This window comes from Myotis davidii, unplaced genomic scaffold (genome assembly GCF_000327345.1).
Source record: "Myotis davidii unplaced genomic scaffold, ASM32734v1 scaffold208, whole genome shotgun sequence".
Classification (NCBI taxonomy): domain Eukaryota; kingdom Metazoa; phylum Chordata; class Mammalia; order Chiroptera; family Vespertilionidae; genus Myotis; species Myotis davidii.
The window spans coordinates 1,943,103-1,960,564 of NW_006299706.1; the positions used below are offsets into that span (position 1 = coordinate 1,943,103).

General features: G+C 42.7%; 1 protein-coding gene across 1 annotated transcript in view; it reads right to left on the reverse strand.

Moving 5' to 3' along the window:
- CCT3 (chaperonin containing TCP1 subunit 3) overlaps positions 1 to 15,501 on the reverse strand; it is an 18,399-nt gene extending 2,898 nt beyond the window's left edge. Inside the window, exons 1-11 of the mRNA XM_006775723.1 lie at positions 15,251 to 15,501; positions 11,829 to 11,890; positions 10,790 to 10,840; positions 10,642 to 10,704; positions 9,795 to 9,891; positions 6,700 to 6,817; positions 3,845 to 4,031; positions 2,779 to 2,928; positions 2,215 to 2,347; positions 1,719 to 1,800; positions 275 to 455 (exon numbers count right to left, since the gene is read on the reverse strand). Coding sequence (XP_006775786.1) covers positions 275 to 455; positions 1,719 to 1,800; positions 2,215 to 2,347; positions 2,779 to 2,928; positions 3,845 to 4,031; positions 6,700 to 6,817; positions 9,795 to 9,891; positions 10,642 to 10,704; positions 10,790 to 10,840; positions 11,829 to 11,890; positions 15,251 to 15,281 — 1,155 coding nt within the window. The 5' untranslated portion in view covers positions 15,282 to 15,501. The remainder of the gene's footprint in view (positions 1 to 274; positions 456 to 1,718; positions 1,801 to 2,214; positions 2,348 to 2,778; positions 2,929 to 3,844; positions 4,032 to 6,699; positions 6,818 to 9,794; positions 9,892 to 10,641; positions 10,705 to 10,789; positions 10,841 to 11,828; positions 11,891 to 15,250) is intronic.
- Positions 15,502 to 17,462: the final 1,961 nt, after the last annotated feature.

The following is a 17,462-nucleotide window of genomic DNA, read 5'->3' on the forward strand; positions in this document are numbered from 1 at the left end:
AGGGTGTGGGTTCAATTCCCGGTCGGATGCATACAGGAAGCAACTGACTGATTTTTCTCTCAAGTCAATGTCTCTCTCTCCCCCTTTTTCTCTCTAAAAAAAAAAAAAAAAAAAATCAATAAAACCCTTTTTTTTTTTTTTTTTGGAAGAAAGCAGGAGAGACAGATATATGTGGCTACAGATCAAAATTAAACAGCTATACATGAACAACAGGGTGATTTTAAGCCCTCTGGGAAACTCAAGAAATTCAGTCACACTTTCAAGGCTGACTCACCGAGAGAATCTCTTTGCTGGCCCCCCGGAGAAGAATGGTACAGGCTTTGGGGTCTTTACACTCAGTGATAAATGTAAAGTACTCGTCTCCAATTTTCTTGATTTCCAACAGGCCCGCTCCTGTTCCAACATCGTCTTCTCTCAGTTCCTCTGGTCGGCTGACTATCCGGGCCCCACAGGCTCTATTGATTAGATGAGGGAGGAGGAGGAACTAGATGATTTCAGTTATTTTTACTCATCCTCCTAGTCCCTAGAGTCTGTGGCTGGGGATAAGGGCAAAAGCGGATTGCTAGAAACATTGCTACCTAAAATTCAAGAGGTCTTGGCTGCCTGGTGAAATAGGTTTTCAAACACGTGTAAGTGAAGTAAGTTTCCCTAAACTAATTCGGCTTTATAAATAAAAGTGTGCCCAGCTAAGGCAACTACTATAACCAGGTACAGTTTGGATAAATGAGCTCTTACACACATCTAACATGAACATACCACACAACAGTCATTTCTAGAAGAATTCATTCTGTATACCTAGTTAGTTTCAAGGCCAATAATAGGACTCTACTAAAGATGATGCAAAGGCAAGTAAGGAGGAAGGTGAATAAGTACCTAAGTATATGTCTAACCCAATTTTAATAAATGCAGGACTAACATTTTATTTGTCATTCTTTCCCCCCACTCATGGACGTGTACACAATCAACTAAGTATATGTGCATATGCCCAGAGCCATTTCAGAGCAAGCTGAAGTATAAAAATCGATTTGGGCCCTAGCTGGTTTGGCTCAGTGGATAGAGAATCAGCCTGAGGACTGAAGGGTCCCAGGTTCAATTCCGGCCAAAGGCACATGCCTGGGTTGCGGGCTCAATCCCCAATAGGGGGCGTGCAGGAGGCAGCCAATCAGTGATTCTCTCTCATCATTGATGTTTCTATCTCTCTCTCCCTCTCCCTTCCTCTCTAAAATCAATAAAATATATTTTTTAAAAAAATCGATTTGGATCTATGATATATTCTGTAATGTTGAGGCAGGGTTATATTTTATGTATATAAGTTAGCATTAAAAATTACGGGTATCTGAGCGCAGGCATCAGTGCAGAAGTAGTGATTGAAATCTAGAGTTTCATTAACAGCAACTGATGGTTCTGCTATATTCTGAGCTAGTTAAAAACATGCTCCTCTGTAATGGACCCCTACACCAAGGTAGCGATCACAGATGTCTAAGTAGAAGCTGGTCACTACTGGTTAGGAGCAGTGCGGAAGAGACTCATACATTAGACAACTGTTGGATTGGATAAAGGACTTCTGAAAAGGGCAGAGAGCTAAACCCAAGGCCTATAACTGATTTGGCTGATTATATCCTATGTTAGACCTTTTCCGGTAATGACAGCTGCATTATGAAGCTACAAAATAGAAATACTTGAAAAGGAAGAATCTTATTTTTACCTGACCTACTCACCTAGCGATGCGATTATTGTCTGTCTTCCGGACTCGGCGGATGGCTGTGATATTGGCCCGCATGAGGTAGTGCTGAGCTAAATCTGCAAACCCAAGAGCAGAAGTAAGCTCAAAACCAGAACTCCTGGGTTCTGAACTGGTTTATCCTCAGGTCCTCAATGTACCCTAACCATCACATGTTTATTATATTCAATCTATGCCAACATGGGGAGGGGGGCAATCACTCACTCTCTTTAGTCTACCTCAACAGTAGACTAAAAAAATGAGTAGAGTCCAGCCCAGCTGGCGTGGCTCAGTGGTTGAGCATCAACCTATGAACCAGGAGGTCCTGGTTCAATTCCTGGTCAGGGCAAATGCCTGGGTTTTGGGCTCGATCCTTAGTAGGGGGCATGCAGGAGCCAGCCGATCAATGATTCTCATCATTGATGTTTCTCTCTCTCTCTCCCTTCCTCTCTGAAATCAAGAAAAATACATTTTTTTAAAGAGTGGAGTCCTACCTGAGATGCCCTTTTCAGTGATGACCACGTCGGGCTTCATATGGATAATGTCCTCACAGAGCTGCTGGATGTATTCTTCTTCCATTTGGAGGATTCGGGTAAAGTCTTCCTCTCGTGTGATCTCAATGTCAGTCTGTGGGTGGAAAGTCACAATAAACTGATTCTTATTCACAATCCTTATTTTATAACCTCCAACTACTTTGTTTTATTTTCCTTTAGCACTTCAAAACTAAATTAACTACTATTCTATGTTCTACTGATGCATTAGGAAAGGTGACATGGTAGTGTGCAGCTGAGGCCAAACAGAGCTGGCTTCAAACCCTGATTTGACCAGTTATCAGCTGTGTTCCTTAATCCAACTTTTCTGATCTTTAGATTCCTCATCTGTAAAATGGAAGTCAAAACCAACTGCCTTAAAGGGTTGTTGTAAGAATCAGAAATTACATATAAAGGTCAGTAACGGACACTTAGTAGGCATGTAATGAACATATCTTTTATTTCCCATGTACATATTAATAGTTAGATTCCTATATGAAGTTTAAGGAATAGAACCAGGAACCTTACCTGGCTTTCTCCTTTCTTGTATTCCAGAGAAGAATCCAGCAGCACTATGCGAGGGTTCTTGATGTAGCGCCGCATTCGTGGATGGGTCACATCTTTGTTAATCATGACTCCTCGTAAAACACACGAGTCTTCAATAATACCCCCAGGTATCTGCGCAAAAGATCCACTTTAACCCACAACCAGGAGGAGACAATTTCTCAACTCTCTTCCCAAATGTTCATCTTTCCCAAAGGGTCACTATTTTGGGTTTCCAAAGTATCATTCTCCCATGAACCTCAGAAACAAATACTGTTACAATCACATTTTTCCCTTCTAGTAGGCACATCAATCTTGGACCAAAACACCTAATTTGAAGATCAGGTGAGACTAAGAAACAGAGACTGACAAATATTTAATCACAAGGGGCTCAGATTTCTACTTCCTGAAAGATATTCCCACAGAATTTTAGGCTCAGGGCTCCATCTACTGGCCACAAGATATGAATGCTACTTTAAAAAATATATGCTTTTATTGATTTTGGAGAGGAAAGGAGAGGGAGAGATACATCAATGATGACAAAGAATGTTTGATCAGCTGCCTCCTGCATTTCCCACAACGGGGATTGAGCCCACAACTCGGGCATGTGCTCTGGCCTGGAATCGAACCGTGACCTCCTGGTTCATAGGTCGATGTTCAACCACTGAACCACACTAGCCAGTCTATTAATGCTACTTTTTGATCTTAAATTAATAGGGAGATGCAGAAAGCACTCTGGGGTTTATTAACAGTATATTGTAGAGCCTTTCTTTATATACCAACCAAGTGGCTGATATGTACACAAATACACAAACATGGAGACACCAATAAACCTTCCTTTAGCCCCTATAAACTGTGTACGGACAGCAGTGAAGGTAATAGAATTATTCCAGGAATACCCTTTTTCAAGTTTTTGTTTCCCAGGCAGCAAATATTCTTCTTCCTAGTTATAACTTTAGATACATTGCTCTGATTTAAACCTATTTCCTCCACAAGTAGGATGACTCATGCTAGGAAACAATTGCCTCCAAAGTACTAACTGGAAGTTTACCTTTTCCACCTTTGCGTATTTCTTGATATCAATCTCCTTCCGGCCGTTCTCCTCAAACTGTACAGTTTTGACAGCATCCAGGGCAATGCTGCAAGCCAAAGAGGACCACCGACTGATTGCTTTGGTAGTAATGGAGCTGTTGATAATGTTCAGCATCATATCTCGGTTAGTGGTGTCGACGGGAGTACTGGGGAAAAGAAAAACAGGTAATATGCTCAACAGGAGTCTTATATATTTAAGAAAGTCCCTCATCTATATCTCAATGATTCCAATAATGGGTCAAAAGGCAGAATTAGGGAACCTGTTCCTTTGTAGGAAACTAAAAGTGACATCAAGTAATCTTGTCCATCCTTCTCCCTTTTCAGCAAGATTACAACTAACCCATTCCTGAAAGGTATATCAAATTCTCCAAGTAATCTGTTCCCATGTTTGATAACTCTTATACACTTACATACAGACCTTCAGTAAAAGAATTTGTTCTTCACCTTCTGCTTCAACCAAATAAAAATTCTAAAACTTTTACAACTTGGGTCAAAAAATGTTTGGTCTTTGAAACCTGACCCCTAGCAAATTCTGAGTTCCTCTTAATTATCAGCCTCAGCCCTGGCCAGTGTCTCAGTGGTTAGTGTCAGGCCATGCACCAAAGAGTCATGGGCTTGATTCCCTGTCAAGGGTACGTACCTAGGTTGCAGGTTCAATTCCCACTCCACTCGGGGCACATGAGGGAGGCAACCAATAGATGTGTCTCTCACATCAATGTTTCTCTCTCTCCCCCTACCTCTCTTCCATTTTTCTTTCTTTCTTTTTTTTTAAATATATTTTTTATTGATTTTCTTACAGAGAGAAAGGGAGAGAGATAGAGAGTCAGAAACATCGATGAGAGAGAAACATCGATCAGCTGTCTCCTGCTCATCTCCCACTGGGGATATGCCCGCAACCAAGGTACATGCCCTTGACCGGAATCAAACCTGGGACCTTTCAGTCCACAGGCCGATGCTCTATCCACTGAGCCAAACAGGTTTCGGCCCATTTTTCTTAAAAAAAAAAAAAAAAAATCAATGAAAACAATATTGCCAGGTGAGGATTAACTAAAAAATAATCAGCATTGGTCTGTACTATCCACTTGAACACCTGGTTCTATTCTATATAGCACCTTAACACATGGCGCACCACATAGTGTTTGTTTTTATGTGTCTGTCTCCCCTAACAAAATTTGTACACAGTAAGAACATTTAGAACCATAAAATGAAATTGTGTTCTTTGATATCATCTTGTCCAAATTTTCACATATTACTTAACTCTTATAAAAACAGTGTAAGGCACATAATATGCAATCACTAAATATTGTTGAAGTATGCATTTTAGGGAAGAAGCAATAGCTCCAAAAGTATTATCAAAGATATACATGCAGTTATTGCTTGATAAAAAGAAAAGCTTTCTAATGATTCAGCTCCACACACTCATATCCTTTAGGTATTTCTACATTCTTTTTTTAAAAATTATTATTTTTTTAATCCTCACTTGAGGATATTTCTCCACTGATTTTTAGAGAGAGCTGAAGAGAGAGGTCAAGTCAGAGAAAAATATCGATGTGAGAGAAAAACATCGATTGGTTGCCTCCTGCACCAGCCCTGACCAGGGCCCAGGTCAGGGAGGAGCCTGCAACTGAGGTATGTGCCCTTGGCCGGAATCGAACCTGGGACCCTTCAGTCCACAGGCTGATGCTCTAGCCACTGAGCCAAAACGGCTAGGGCCACAGCATTTTATTAGAATACTGGCTGAATTAGTTATAATCATGCATATGGTAGGATATTTTAAAACTTGTTATTACAGTTATCTAACTCCTTATTCTCCCCACAGGAATCTAAACTATGCCCTGGCTGGTGTGGCGCAGTTGTTTGGAAAGTCATCCCATTCACCGAAAGGTCATGAGTTCGATTCCCTGTCAGGGTACATGCTTAGGTTGTGAGTTCAGTCCCAGGTTGAGGTGCATATAGGAAGCAGTCACTCAATGGTTCTCTCTCTTTCTTTAAAATCAATACACATAACCTCGGCCCGGCAGGTGTGGCTCAGTGGTTGAGCGTCGACCGCATGAACCAAGTCACATTTCAATTCCTGGTCAGGGCATATGCCCAGGTTGTGGGCTCAATCCCCAATAGGGGGTGTGCAGGAGGCAGCCAATCAGTGATTCTCTCTCATCATTGATGTTTCTATCCTCCTCTCCCTTTCTCTCTGAAAAAAAATACACACACACACACACACACACATACATATGAGGTGGTTAAACTCCTGTCTTTAAAAAGCAACAAAACCCTAGCTGGTCTTGCTCAGTGGATAGCACCTCGGCCTGTGGACTAAAGGGTCCCAGGTTCAATTCCAGTTAAGGGCACATGCCCGAGTTACCAGCTCGTGCAGGGGGCAGCTGATCAATGATTCTCTCTCATTACGCATCACTGATGTTTCTATCTCTCTCTCCCTTCCTCTCTGAAATCAATAAAAATATATATATTTTTAAAAAAGAATCTAAGCTTTTGGAAGGTAGGTCTACTTTACTTGCTACACGTTTCCGGCCATAGTGCCTAACATGGGAACCAGAAGATAACATGTAACCAAAATGTAACAAAGAATTAAACCTAGTTCCTTTTTATTTGGCTTCTTTGTATTCTTTGCCATTTTCTAAAACTTTTATTTCACTTATCCTTTACATTTATTCTCCCCTTCGTTCCGCCTCACAAAATGATACAAAGGGTTAAACCACAGTGGGTGATATACCTGGACTTCTTTTCACCCAAGAACAGATCGTTCTTCCAGGCCTCCCATAGTTGATCCTACCCACTCCTGTCCTCCCCTAGTACCTGATTTTCTTAAGGGTGTTGATCATATCATCCAATGCCTTTCGATAAGCACTGATCACCACCGTTGGGTGCATCTGCTGCTCTAGGAAGTGCTCGGCCACAGAGAGCATCTCTCCCGCTGAAAAAGGACACAGACACCATAATGTTTTAAAAAGTACCCGGATATAAAGGCAACTTCATTATGCTTCTAGAGATATCTTACCTTTTGTCCTAAAATAGTCCATTTGGCTGTAAATACTATGCCAAATTGTACACTTTATACAAGGCAACTAATAAAGAAAATACCTTCATTGTACATATTATAAAATGATCAAAAATTGATCCTAGGGTTTATTTTCTTGATCTAACTATATATGTTATCAGTTTTTCCAAACAAAAGGCAAATATTTTTCCAAAAACTCTAAAACGAAGAAAAACACATAACAGAAAATTGACTTATTATTTCAACACCTAGGATGCAAATTGCTGGTACTAAGAACAAAAACAGAACACAAAACCTTACACCTGGAAGAATACCCAAAAAATGTACAAAATTTACCCTCTGGAAGAGGAATTATTAGTAAAATGTCCCTTCCTTTTCAAATTTGCCTTTACTTTGTAATTAATACACACACATAATAATACAAAAGCTTATTTCTAAAAAAGTAATTTAACAAGAGAAATGTAAATGTATTTGGTTTTTCACAAGTTGCTTATACTACCTGCCCACAGGCATCAATTTTTTAAATTTACACAAATATGCCCAAGTTTGCATGTATACTCCTTGTTATGTTTGAATTCAATACTTTGTACCAATTTCTAAGTGACCACCATGTATACTGAAAGATAATCAAATATTTTAACAAGATGCTCAAATAAGTTAGCTTAGAGCCCTGGCCAGTGTGTCTTGGTGATTAGAGTGCCAGTCCACACACCAAAGAGTCCAGAGCTCAATTCCCAGTCAAGGGCATGTACTTGGGTTGCAGGTTTGATCCCTGGCCCTGGTCAGGGTAGGTACCGGAGGTAACCAATCGAAGTCTCTCTCACATCAATGTTTCTCCTCCCAAACCCCCATTCTTTCAACTCTAAAAAAAAAAAAAAAATCAATTGAAAAAATATCCTCATCCTCAGGTGAGGATTAACAAAAAAAAGGTTAACTTAAAAAGGATATGCCAATGGGGGGGATAAGGACACATTTGTAATACCTAACTAATAAAGAATTAAAAAAAAAAGGATATGCCATTAAATAGAACAGTAACATAGAAGATGTCTTTAGTGATGGCAAAATTCCCTCCCTTCCTTCCTTTCGTAAAGAATTATGACTTTGCCCTAACCGGTTTGGCTCAGTGGATAGAGCGTCAGCCTGCGGACTGAAGGGTCCCAGGTTCGATTCCGGTCAAGGGCATGTACCTTGGTTGCGGGCACATCCCCAGTAGGAGGTGTGCAGGAGGCGGCTGATCGATGTTTCTCTCTCATCGATATTTCTAATTCTCTATCCCTCTCCCTTCCTCTCTGTAAAAAATCAATAAAATATATATTTAAAAAAAAACAATTTAAAAAAAAAAAAGTTCATATAGTAATTTTTTTAATAGAGTCCAGTGGCCAGGTAGGACTCTATTTTTTAGGCATGTGGGCCAATACCAGAAATTGAAATCTCTAAAATATAGTTCTTTTCTCATTGCCTAACACTGCTGCTGCAATCAGATTTTTAAAAATGAATGCTTTTGGCCTGGCCGGCATGGCTCAGTGATTGAGCGTCGACCTATAAACCAGGAGGTCACATGGTTTGATTTAATCAGGGCATATGCCGGATTGCAAGCTCGATCCCCATTGTGGGGCATGCAGGGGGCAGCCGTTCAATGATTCACTCTCATCATTGATGTTTCTATCTCTCCCTCCCTCTCCCTTCTTCACTGAAATCAATAAAAATATATATATATTTTTAAAAATGCTTCTGGCCCTGGCCGATGTGGCTCAGCTGGTTGGAGCATCATCCCTTACAGCAAATGGTGGTGGTTTGATTCCCCGTCAAGACACATACCCAGGTTTTGGGTTTAATCCCCAGTCAAGGGAGCATGCAGGAGGCAACCAATTGATGTTTCTCTCTCACATCAATGTTCCCCTCTCTGTCTCTCTAAAAATCAATTACAAAAATTTTTAAATAAAATACAAATGAATGTTCCTGTTATAAAAATTTCACCAACTTAAAACTTATACAATAAATAAAAGCAATACACCAAGTTTTAAGAAGTGATTGTTTATGATCCTATAAGTGGAACGATTAGTCAGTAAAACGTAACAATCAAGACTCATTTTTAATTTGACTACTCACTAAAATTTGTAACACTAAAATAGGTATTTATATCACTTTCATGGTCACTCACAGACATGTGCAGAGATGAGAAATTTGAATCAATGAAGACATTCCCAGGTGAGGTTGAATAAGACAATCTTCTGCCTTGTTTTAGCTCTCAGTGTAAACAAGTTCCCTTTATGTCATATATTTAGTACAATGTTTTTCACGTTTTTGTTCATTTTGTTGATTTCACTGTTTAGAATGGCCCCCAAATATAAGCACTAAAGTGTTGTCTAGTTTTTAAATTCAAGAAGACTGTGATGTGCTTTATAGAAAAAACATATTACCTTTGTTTAGGCATGAATTATATTGCTATTGGCCATGAGCTCAGTGTTAATAAATCAACAATATTAGATAAAATGTCTTTAAAACAAAATAAAAAACACATAAAATAAGGTATATATATTTATCAGTTGAATGTGACCAGAGGCTGACAGGTACCTAACCCCATATTTCCCCCAGGAGTAACGGTTTAGTATTTGCTAATTTAGTTTGTGGTGACTTTAGAATATAATTTACTGTGACTTATGAGAGTTGACTGTATTTTATTCAACCAGATTTACACAGCTCATGCTATACTATTGATGAATATTTTATACTCAATTGGAGAGAATACATGGATAATTAACAATACGTTATTTAAATATTTGTAATTAGTAGATTGGTAACAATTTCCTTCTTAAAATAAGACATATTATTCCTGGCAAAAATCTCCTGTTTCAATCCTATTTTCCTTATCAAACTTCCATTCTTCTCTTACCAAGAATAATTACTGATGTGGTCCCATCTCCAACCTCTTCATCCTGTGTCCGGCTAATTTCAATCATGGACTTGGCTGCTGGATGCTGAACTTGAATCTGAAAAGAAAAATGCAGACTGCCACTAAAAACAACACTACTCAAAGATCTTTCTCATCCATTCTGCTTGGTCCTAATTCTTAAGCTTCTTGCTTCCATACTTACTCCCCCTTTTCTTTGTTTTACCATAGCTTGAAAGATGAAAAGTGGCCCCCAAAATATCTAAGGAAATTACCTTTCCAAGTCCCTTTCTTTTTAGGGAAAAAATGTATTATGCCAACTGAACTACTGAAGTTTTTTGAGAACAGAACAATAACTTATAGCTTATTTACTGGGAGCACCACTGTTATGGTTGAATTATGTCCTCCAAAAGGACATGTTGAAATCCTACCCTTTTGCAACTGTAAATGTGACTATATTTGGAAATAGAGTCATTGCAAATGACATAAACAAGTTAAGATGAGGTCATACAAATATTACGGTAGGCTCTAAATCCAACCACTGGTGTACTTATAGTAAGAGCCACAGGAGAATGCCATACGACAACTAAGGAGACCGAGTTTACAAGCCAAGGAATGCCACGGGTGTGGTCAAAGGCAAAGAAGGATTCTTGCCTAGAGTCTTTAGGAGCATGACACCATGATTTTAGATTTCTAGCTGCCAGGCTATGGAAGACTAAGTTTCTGTTACTTAAGTCACACAGGTTGTGTTAACTTGTTCCAGCAGCCCTAAGAAACTAATCATCATCATCTACACATAGCTTTTTGAGTATTTTATTAAACTGTTAGAAAGCATAATGAAAAGTCACACCTCTCGAAGAATGGCATTGCCATCATTAGTCATCACAATGCCTCCCATTGGATCCAAAAGCATCTAGGACAAAAGCAAAAGTTATATTTCAGTGTTCCAGATAAGAGAAAATCTGTAGTCGATGAGTTTCAATAAGAAATAACCCTACCTTCATCATAGACTTGGGTCCCAAACATGTTCGGATGATATCTGCAATAGTCTATTAGGAGGAAAAGGAAAAAGACGTAAGTACAAATCACAGATGATGCCAGCGTGTGTGCTAAGGAAGGGGGCATCAGTAACCCATCACCTCTAAAGTAGGGCTGGCAGCCTCTTTAGATATAGCATGCCTGTGGCTAGAGTCTGTCCTTTGTTTTTCCCTTTTGGGAAGACTTTCAGGGTAGATGTAGAAAGAAATGACTTTTCACAAGAAAAATGGGGACATGCCTTCCAGAGCTTCCGTTTCCCAGTAGTCCAGGTAAATGGAAATACATGTCTTAGTATTTCTTCCCAGGAAAGTGGCCTTCACACCATGCTAAATCAGACCTAGAGCTATTTCATTCAAAAGATATTAAATACCTATCCAGGATCTACCATGGCACTAGGAATACAAAAGGGAATTAACATAGCCCTTCCCCTCAAGTAACTCAGTCTAGTATGGGAGACAAATACAAATCCTATATAATAAAGAGCTAATTAGCCCTGACCAGTTTGGCTCAGTGGATGGAGCGTTGATCTGCGGACTCAAGGGTTCCAGGTTCGATTCCAGTCAAGGGCATGTGCCTAGGTTGCGGGCACATCCCCAGTGGGGAGTGTGCAGGAGGCAGCTGATCGATGTTTCTCTCTCATCGATGTTTCTAACTCTCTATCCTTCTTCCTTCCTCTCTGTAAAAAAATCAATAAAATATATATTAAAAAAAAAGAGCTAATTAGACCAAACAGCAGAACAACCACCTGGATGACCTTCTGGACAAAGCCTGGGCTGTGAGGGCCGAGCCCCTTGCATGAATTTCATGCACTGGGCCTCTAGTAGAATATAAAACAATATGCAGCAATGGAATTATGCAAAAGTTACTATCAGAAGGCTATTAGACCTAATTCAGAGATGGAGGGCTTCCTTCTCCCTAACTGCAAACAAATACAGAAAACTAGGGAAGGCAGCTGGAGGAAAAATGATGACACTTTAAACAACTTCAAAGATATGCTACCTTGGCGGCATTGATGTTTCCAGATTGAACTTTTCTTCCAGATTCACGCTTTACGTTCTGGCCTAATATAGGTAAAACAAAAGACAACAGCTCATGATTGTACCATTGTATATAAGCTATGGATTCCCCCACCATTGGAAAGAAAAACACACAAGTTTCATGGGCGTATATGTAGATGAAAGCAACAGGCCAGGAAGCGTATTTGCCTAGACCAGTGGTCGGCAAACTGCGGCTCGTGAACCACATGTGGCTCTTTGGTCCCTCGAGTGTGGCTCTTCCACAAAATACCACGTGCGGGCACACACGTACAGTGCGATTGAAACTTCGTGGCCCATACGCAGAAGTCAGTTTTCAGCCTGGGCGAGTCTATTTTGAAGAAGTGGAGTTAGAAGTGGGGGGTGTCAGTCGGTCGGGCAACAGGAGACGCGGCACAGGCGGGCCACGGGATAGCAGTGCACGCGATTCATGCACGAGTTGAGTGAGCCAGCCAGTCAGCAGTCTCATTGTGCAGTGGTTAGTGCTAGTCGCGTCCGCAAATTGAGCGCGGGCGACAAAAGTAAAGTTTATTAAGCTAATTTTAGGGAACATCGTGGAGTGAAAGAAGATGTAGTGTTGAGGATTGAGAAAGGTATGTTGAGATGGTTTGGACATACAGAGAGGATGAACGAAAGGAGATAGACGAAACAAGTATACAAGACGAGTGTGGATGGGAGAGTTGGAAGGGGTCGACCTCCCCGAACGTAACTCAATCAGGCTGAGGACGTTTTTAGCAAAGGCCAGCTTAGGAGTACCCTAATTAAATTAATAACAATGTACCTACCTATATAGTTTAAAAAATTCGGCTCTCAAAATAAATTTCTATTGTACTGTTGATATTTGGCTCTGTTGACTAATGAGTTTGCCGACCACTGGCCTAGACTGTGGTTCCGATATATCAAAGATCCAGGAAGGGCACATACAAGAATCAACTAATGAATGAATAAATAAGTGGAACAACAATGTTTCTCTCTCTCTCCCCCTTCCTCTCTAAAAATCAATAAAGAAATTTTAAAAATAATTGTTTAATTGTACTCCAACCCCTGGTATACTAAGAAACAACCCATGCTTCAACTTTGGAATCATGCCATCACTTTCCCTGTAACCAAACATTCATGTATTTACAGCAAGGATTCATAACTGAGATCCATGAGTGGGCCTCAGTAGGAAAGGGAAATCCCTGAGAGTATAAGAGAAAATGGGAGATAACGTACTTTTGTCTGGGAAAAGGATCTATAGCTTTCATTGGATTCTCAAAAGGCTAGTGACCCTAAAAAAGCAGCCATCACTGCTTTATGTACAAAGGGGAAGAGTTTGAGGGTTCATATTTTCCTACTTGGATAAGGAGAATCACACTCCTTACAATTACTGATCGTGCCCCCCACAGTGTCCTGTGGAATGAGAACACAGTTTGCAAGATATAGTCATTCCATGTTTGGATATAATAATGCCTCGCCCTAGCCAGTTTGGCTCAGTGGATAGAGCATCAGCCTGTGACCGAAGGGCCCTGGGTTTGATCCGGGTCAAGGCCACATGCCCAGGTTCTGGGCTTGATCCCCATGCAGAAGGCAGCGGATCAATGACTCTCATCATTGATGTTTCTCTCTCTCTCCCCCTCTCCCTTCCTCTCTGAAATTAATAACAAAAATCTATTTAAAAAACAACAACAGCCCTAGCTGGTTTGGCTCAGTGGATAGAGCATTGGCCTGCGGACTGAAGGGTCCAGGGTTCAATTCCGGTCAAAGGCACATGCCTGGGTTGCGGGCTTGATCCCCAGTAGGAGGCGTGCAGGAGGCAGCTGATCAATGATTCTCTCCCATCATTGGTATTTCTCTCTCCCTCTCCCTCTCCCCTCCACTCTCTGAAATCAATAAAAACATATTTAAAACAACAACAAACACCCCTCCCCCCATTTACTATCAGTGAGATGTACGTATTTTATTTATTTACTTAAATATATATTTTATCGATTATTTACAGAGAGGAAGGGAGAGGGATAGAGAAGTTAGAAACATCGATCAGCTGCCTCCCGAACACCCCCTGCTGGGGATGTGTCCAGCAACCAAGGCACATGCCCCTGCCCGGAATCGAACCTGGGACACCCTGAGTCCACAAGCCGACGCTCTATCCACTGAACCAAACTGGTCAGGGCTGTGTATGTATTTTAATAGGGGGCCCAACTGGCTACCGCCACTAATGCCAGGGGTCAATGCAGGACGCACCACTCACCCCAGGGCCCTCTTAACGGAGACGAGCCAGTGGTTCTAACCAAACCAACAAACCTATGCTCGTTTCCCTCCTCTCTCCAAACTATACACCCCCTACCATTTAACCTGTAAAACTTCCACCCAGGCCCCGCAAAGCGAGCCCTTCACAGCTCTCAGGATTTAGGTTCCCATTCCCGGCTGTGGTGAGTAAGCAGGAACCTTTCTCATCAACTCATCGGAAAGATTTTTCTGGGTTAAGCGGAATTTTTCCTGAAAACAGTTATTTCCAGGCATAGAGAACATGGATGAACTCTGAACAGCATTCAGCACACAGAGGTTGGCGTCTTGCAGGTGTCACACAGACGTGACACACAGAATGGAAACACACGGCGTGGGGCGGGACAATGAACGGGGTGCTTGCTAGTCCTAAGGAAACGTGGGGTGCTCCCACGGGGTAAGGAGAGCCAGTGAGAAACGCGGGAAAACTCAGGCTGGTTAGTGGGAAGGTGGTCACGCAGGGGACCCCGGGGGGTCCTGGCAGCGCATCCGAGGCCGACCCGCCAGTTACTCGAGGAGGAGCGAGGGCCGGGGTTGCCGAGCGGAAATGCAAGACGGCTGATCCCGAGAAATGAACAAGGATGCCACTGGCCGTCCGCCAGACGCGCTCTTAAGCAGTTTACCTACTCATTCATTTGATCCTCGCGATTCTACGGGGAAAATACCGTTAACCCCAATAATACAGAGGTGAACGCTCAAGTCAACCAACATGGCCGAGGCCACACCGGCTACTAAGGGATGGACCAGGTTATAAAGCTAGGCCAAACTAAAAATTAAAAACACAAAACACAAAAAACATCATCTATTTACCTACACACTGACAATCACGTAAGGAAGGGTTCGGGGGAAGGGAGGGGATGAAGAACGAAGGCCGAGTGGGAAGGATCCCGAGCCGAGTAGCCGTAGGACGAGGGGTGGGCGAGGGGAAGGGCAGTCTGCGTCGGTGAAGACGGGAATGGGCTCAGGGGAGGAAGGAACGAGGGAGCGAGGGCTTCCCAAACAAGGAGGATGACTGGAAGCCACAGCGGCCAGACCGCGGCGGGACTGGGCTGTGGCAACCCCGAAAAGTACGGCCGAGCGGGGAGAAGAGGGGGCCTCTCCCCCGGCTCCCCCACAACTCACTGAGCACGAGCACGGGACGATGGCCCATCATGGCGGCGCGATGCAGAGCCCGGTCCCCAGAGCGGAGGAAAGCGGCAGAAGCTTCTGGAGAGGGAGCCTGAGAGAAGCCCAGAAAACGTTGCCTCCGCAGGGCTTACACCTCAACCCGCTACCCTCCGGGTCGCCACCAATCACCGCACCCACATCGTTGACAGGCACGAAAATAGGCCAATTGACATTCTCAACTCCGCCTCCCACGCAAGAACGGCGGGGCAAGCTCGGTAGAGAGCGCGCGATGCTGGAAGTGGAGAGCACCGGCGCTTGCGCAATAAGGCGGCCGCTCCCGGCCGCGTGCGGGGTGAACCTAGGCGCAAGCGCGGAGGCTCGGGCGCTTGGCTCGCACGCCACTGCGCATGTCTGTCAACTACAGGGTGGGTGCTGGGTGGGGTTGAGGCTTTCAATGCATAACGCAGGTAGGTCATTGGACTGCTTGCGGCTCAGCTTCTCTCGGGCCGCGAAGGCCGGGAAAGGCGTGACAGTTTCCAGTCTTTCGCTCCAGCCTAAGCCAAGCGGAGGAATAAAGGGGCGGGACTTCAGCGGCCGTTGAGGGAAGACCTGGCTGCGGGGTGATATGGGAGTTGTAGTTCTATCGGGCTGGCCAGCATTTCTTGGGGGCACGCTGCGAGTTGTGGGTTTTTTTTGCCTCTGGACTCGTTGCTATGCTTGGACCTTACCCTATTAAGGCAAATGTTTAAACTGAGGCTATGAGTGGTACCAGGGGGTGATGGCCTCTTTGCCCTCCACTCTCCCGAATTATTCTATCCGAAACATTTTCTCAAGTTCCCTGTAAGGCTTTGAGAGTTTCTTCATGCCCATTGCCTCCCCTACCCTTTTCATCCACGCAACTGCTGGTGCATTACCTTATAGGAAAGGAAAAGACCTGATCCTGCAAAAATTAAACGTGGAGAGAACACAGAGAGTAATTGCCCGTTCGTAGGATACTGCTAAGGTTTAGTTAAATTTATGCGGTTTTTGTTTTTTGTGACCCCCACCCCCGAAAAAAAAGAAACAATAATAATGGAAACAGCTGTTTTCCAAACTAGTGAAAGGACCATGGGAGCACGAACAATACAGGAATCACACCCTTTCACACTTTTTTCCTCCCCAAATTGGAACAGCCTAAGATCTGCTGGAGAGAACTTGTGAAATTGTCAATAGTAAAATAATAGCACGGGTTGTTGGTCATGTGATCCTGTGATTCTTTCCCAGGCACCACGCCTATTGGTGTTCTGATAGAGCAGCGTACTAGTCATCCTACTAACAGAAAAGGTGTGTCAGAGGCCCTGCTTCCCTTCCCTTAAAAGCCAGGCCTTAACTGCTCAGCATTTGGGAAAATGATTCTAGTTGTATGTGTTTTTTCTTCTTACTTGGTTAATTGGAAAGTATTTGTTCTGCATTTCCCATTAAATGGGAATGTTGCTGTATTCCCAGTGCCTAAAACAGGATAGGCTAAATAAAAAATGCTCAATAATTATTTGTCAAATGAATATAATAGTCTTCCTTTGTATCCCCTCTTAATACTTAGAACAAAATTTTGTACAGTGATCCCAGAAGACATAGTGTTGACTAGAGCGAACAGATACTCAGTTTGAGTAGGACTGTCACACTGGTGGCCAGGAAAATGCCTGAGGCCATCTGACTATCCACTTAACTGTAGGTGGAGGAGATTACTTTTTAAAAAATTTTTTTTATTAATTTCAGAGAGGATGGAAGAAGGAGAGAGAAATAGAAACATCCATGATGAGAGAGAATCATTGATTGCCTGCCTCCTGCACGCTCCCCACTGGGGATTGAACCCACAACCTGGGCATGTGCCCTTGACCAGAATCGAACCCGGGACCCTTGAGTCCGCAGGCTGACGCTCTATCCACTGAGCCAAACCGGTTTCAGCAGGGTTTTTTTTTAATATCTTCCTTATAGTTTTCATCTGAACCTGCTTCTGTTTATTGCCCATCTTAGATGTGGCACTTCTGCCTGAATCCAGAGCTTTGGGTGTGTCGAGAGCTTGAAAAGTAGAATTTGGAAGGGGAGAGTCAGAACCCTGGAGGGGTCCTCCCAGCTCACTCCAGGGAGCATCTTCCCTGAGACCTGCTGCCCAGCCCGTCTCCTATCTTCCAAACCCAGGACCTACTGGGTTTGTTCCGTCTTCTGGCATTTACAGACCATTTGGCCG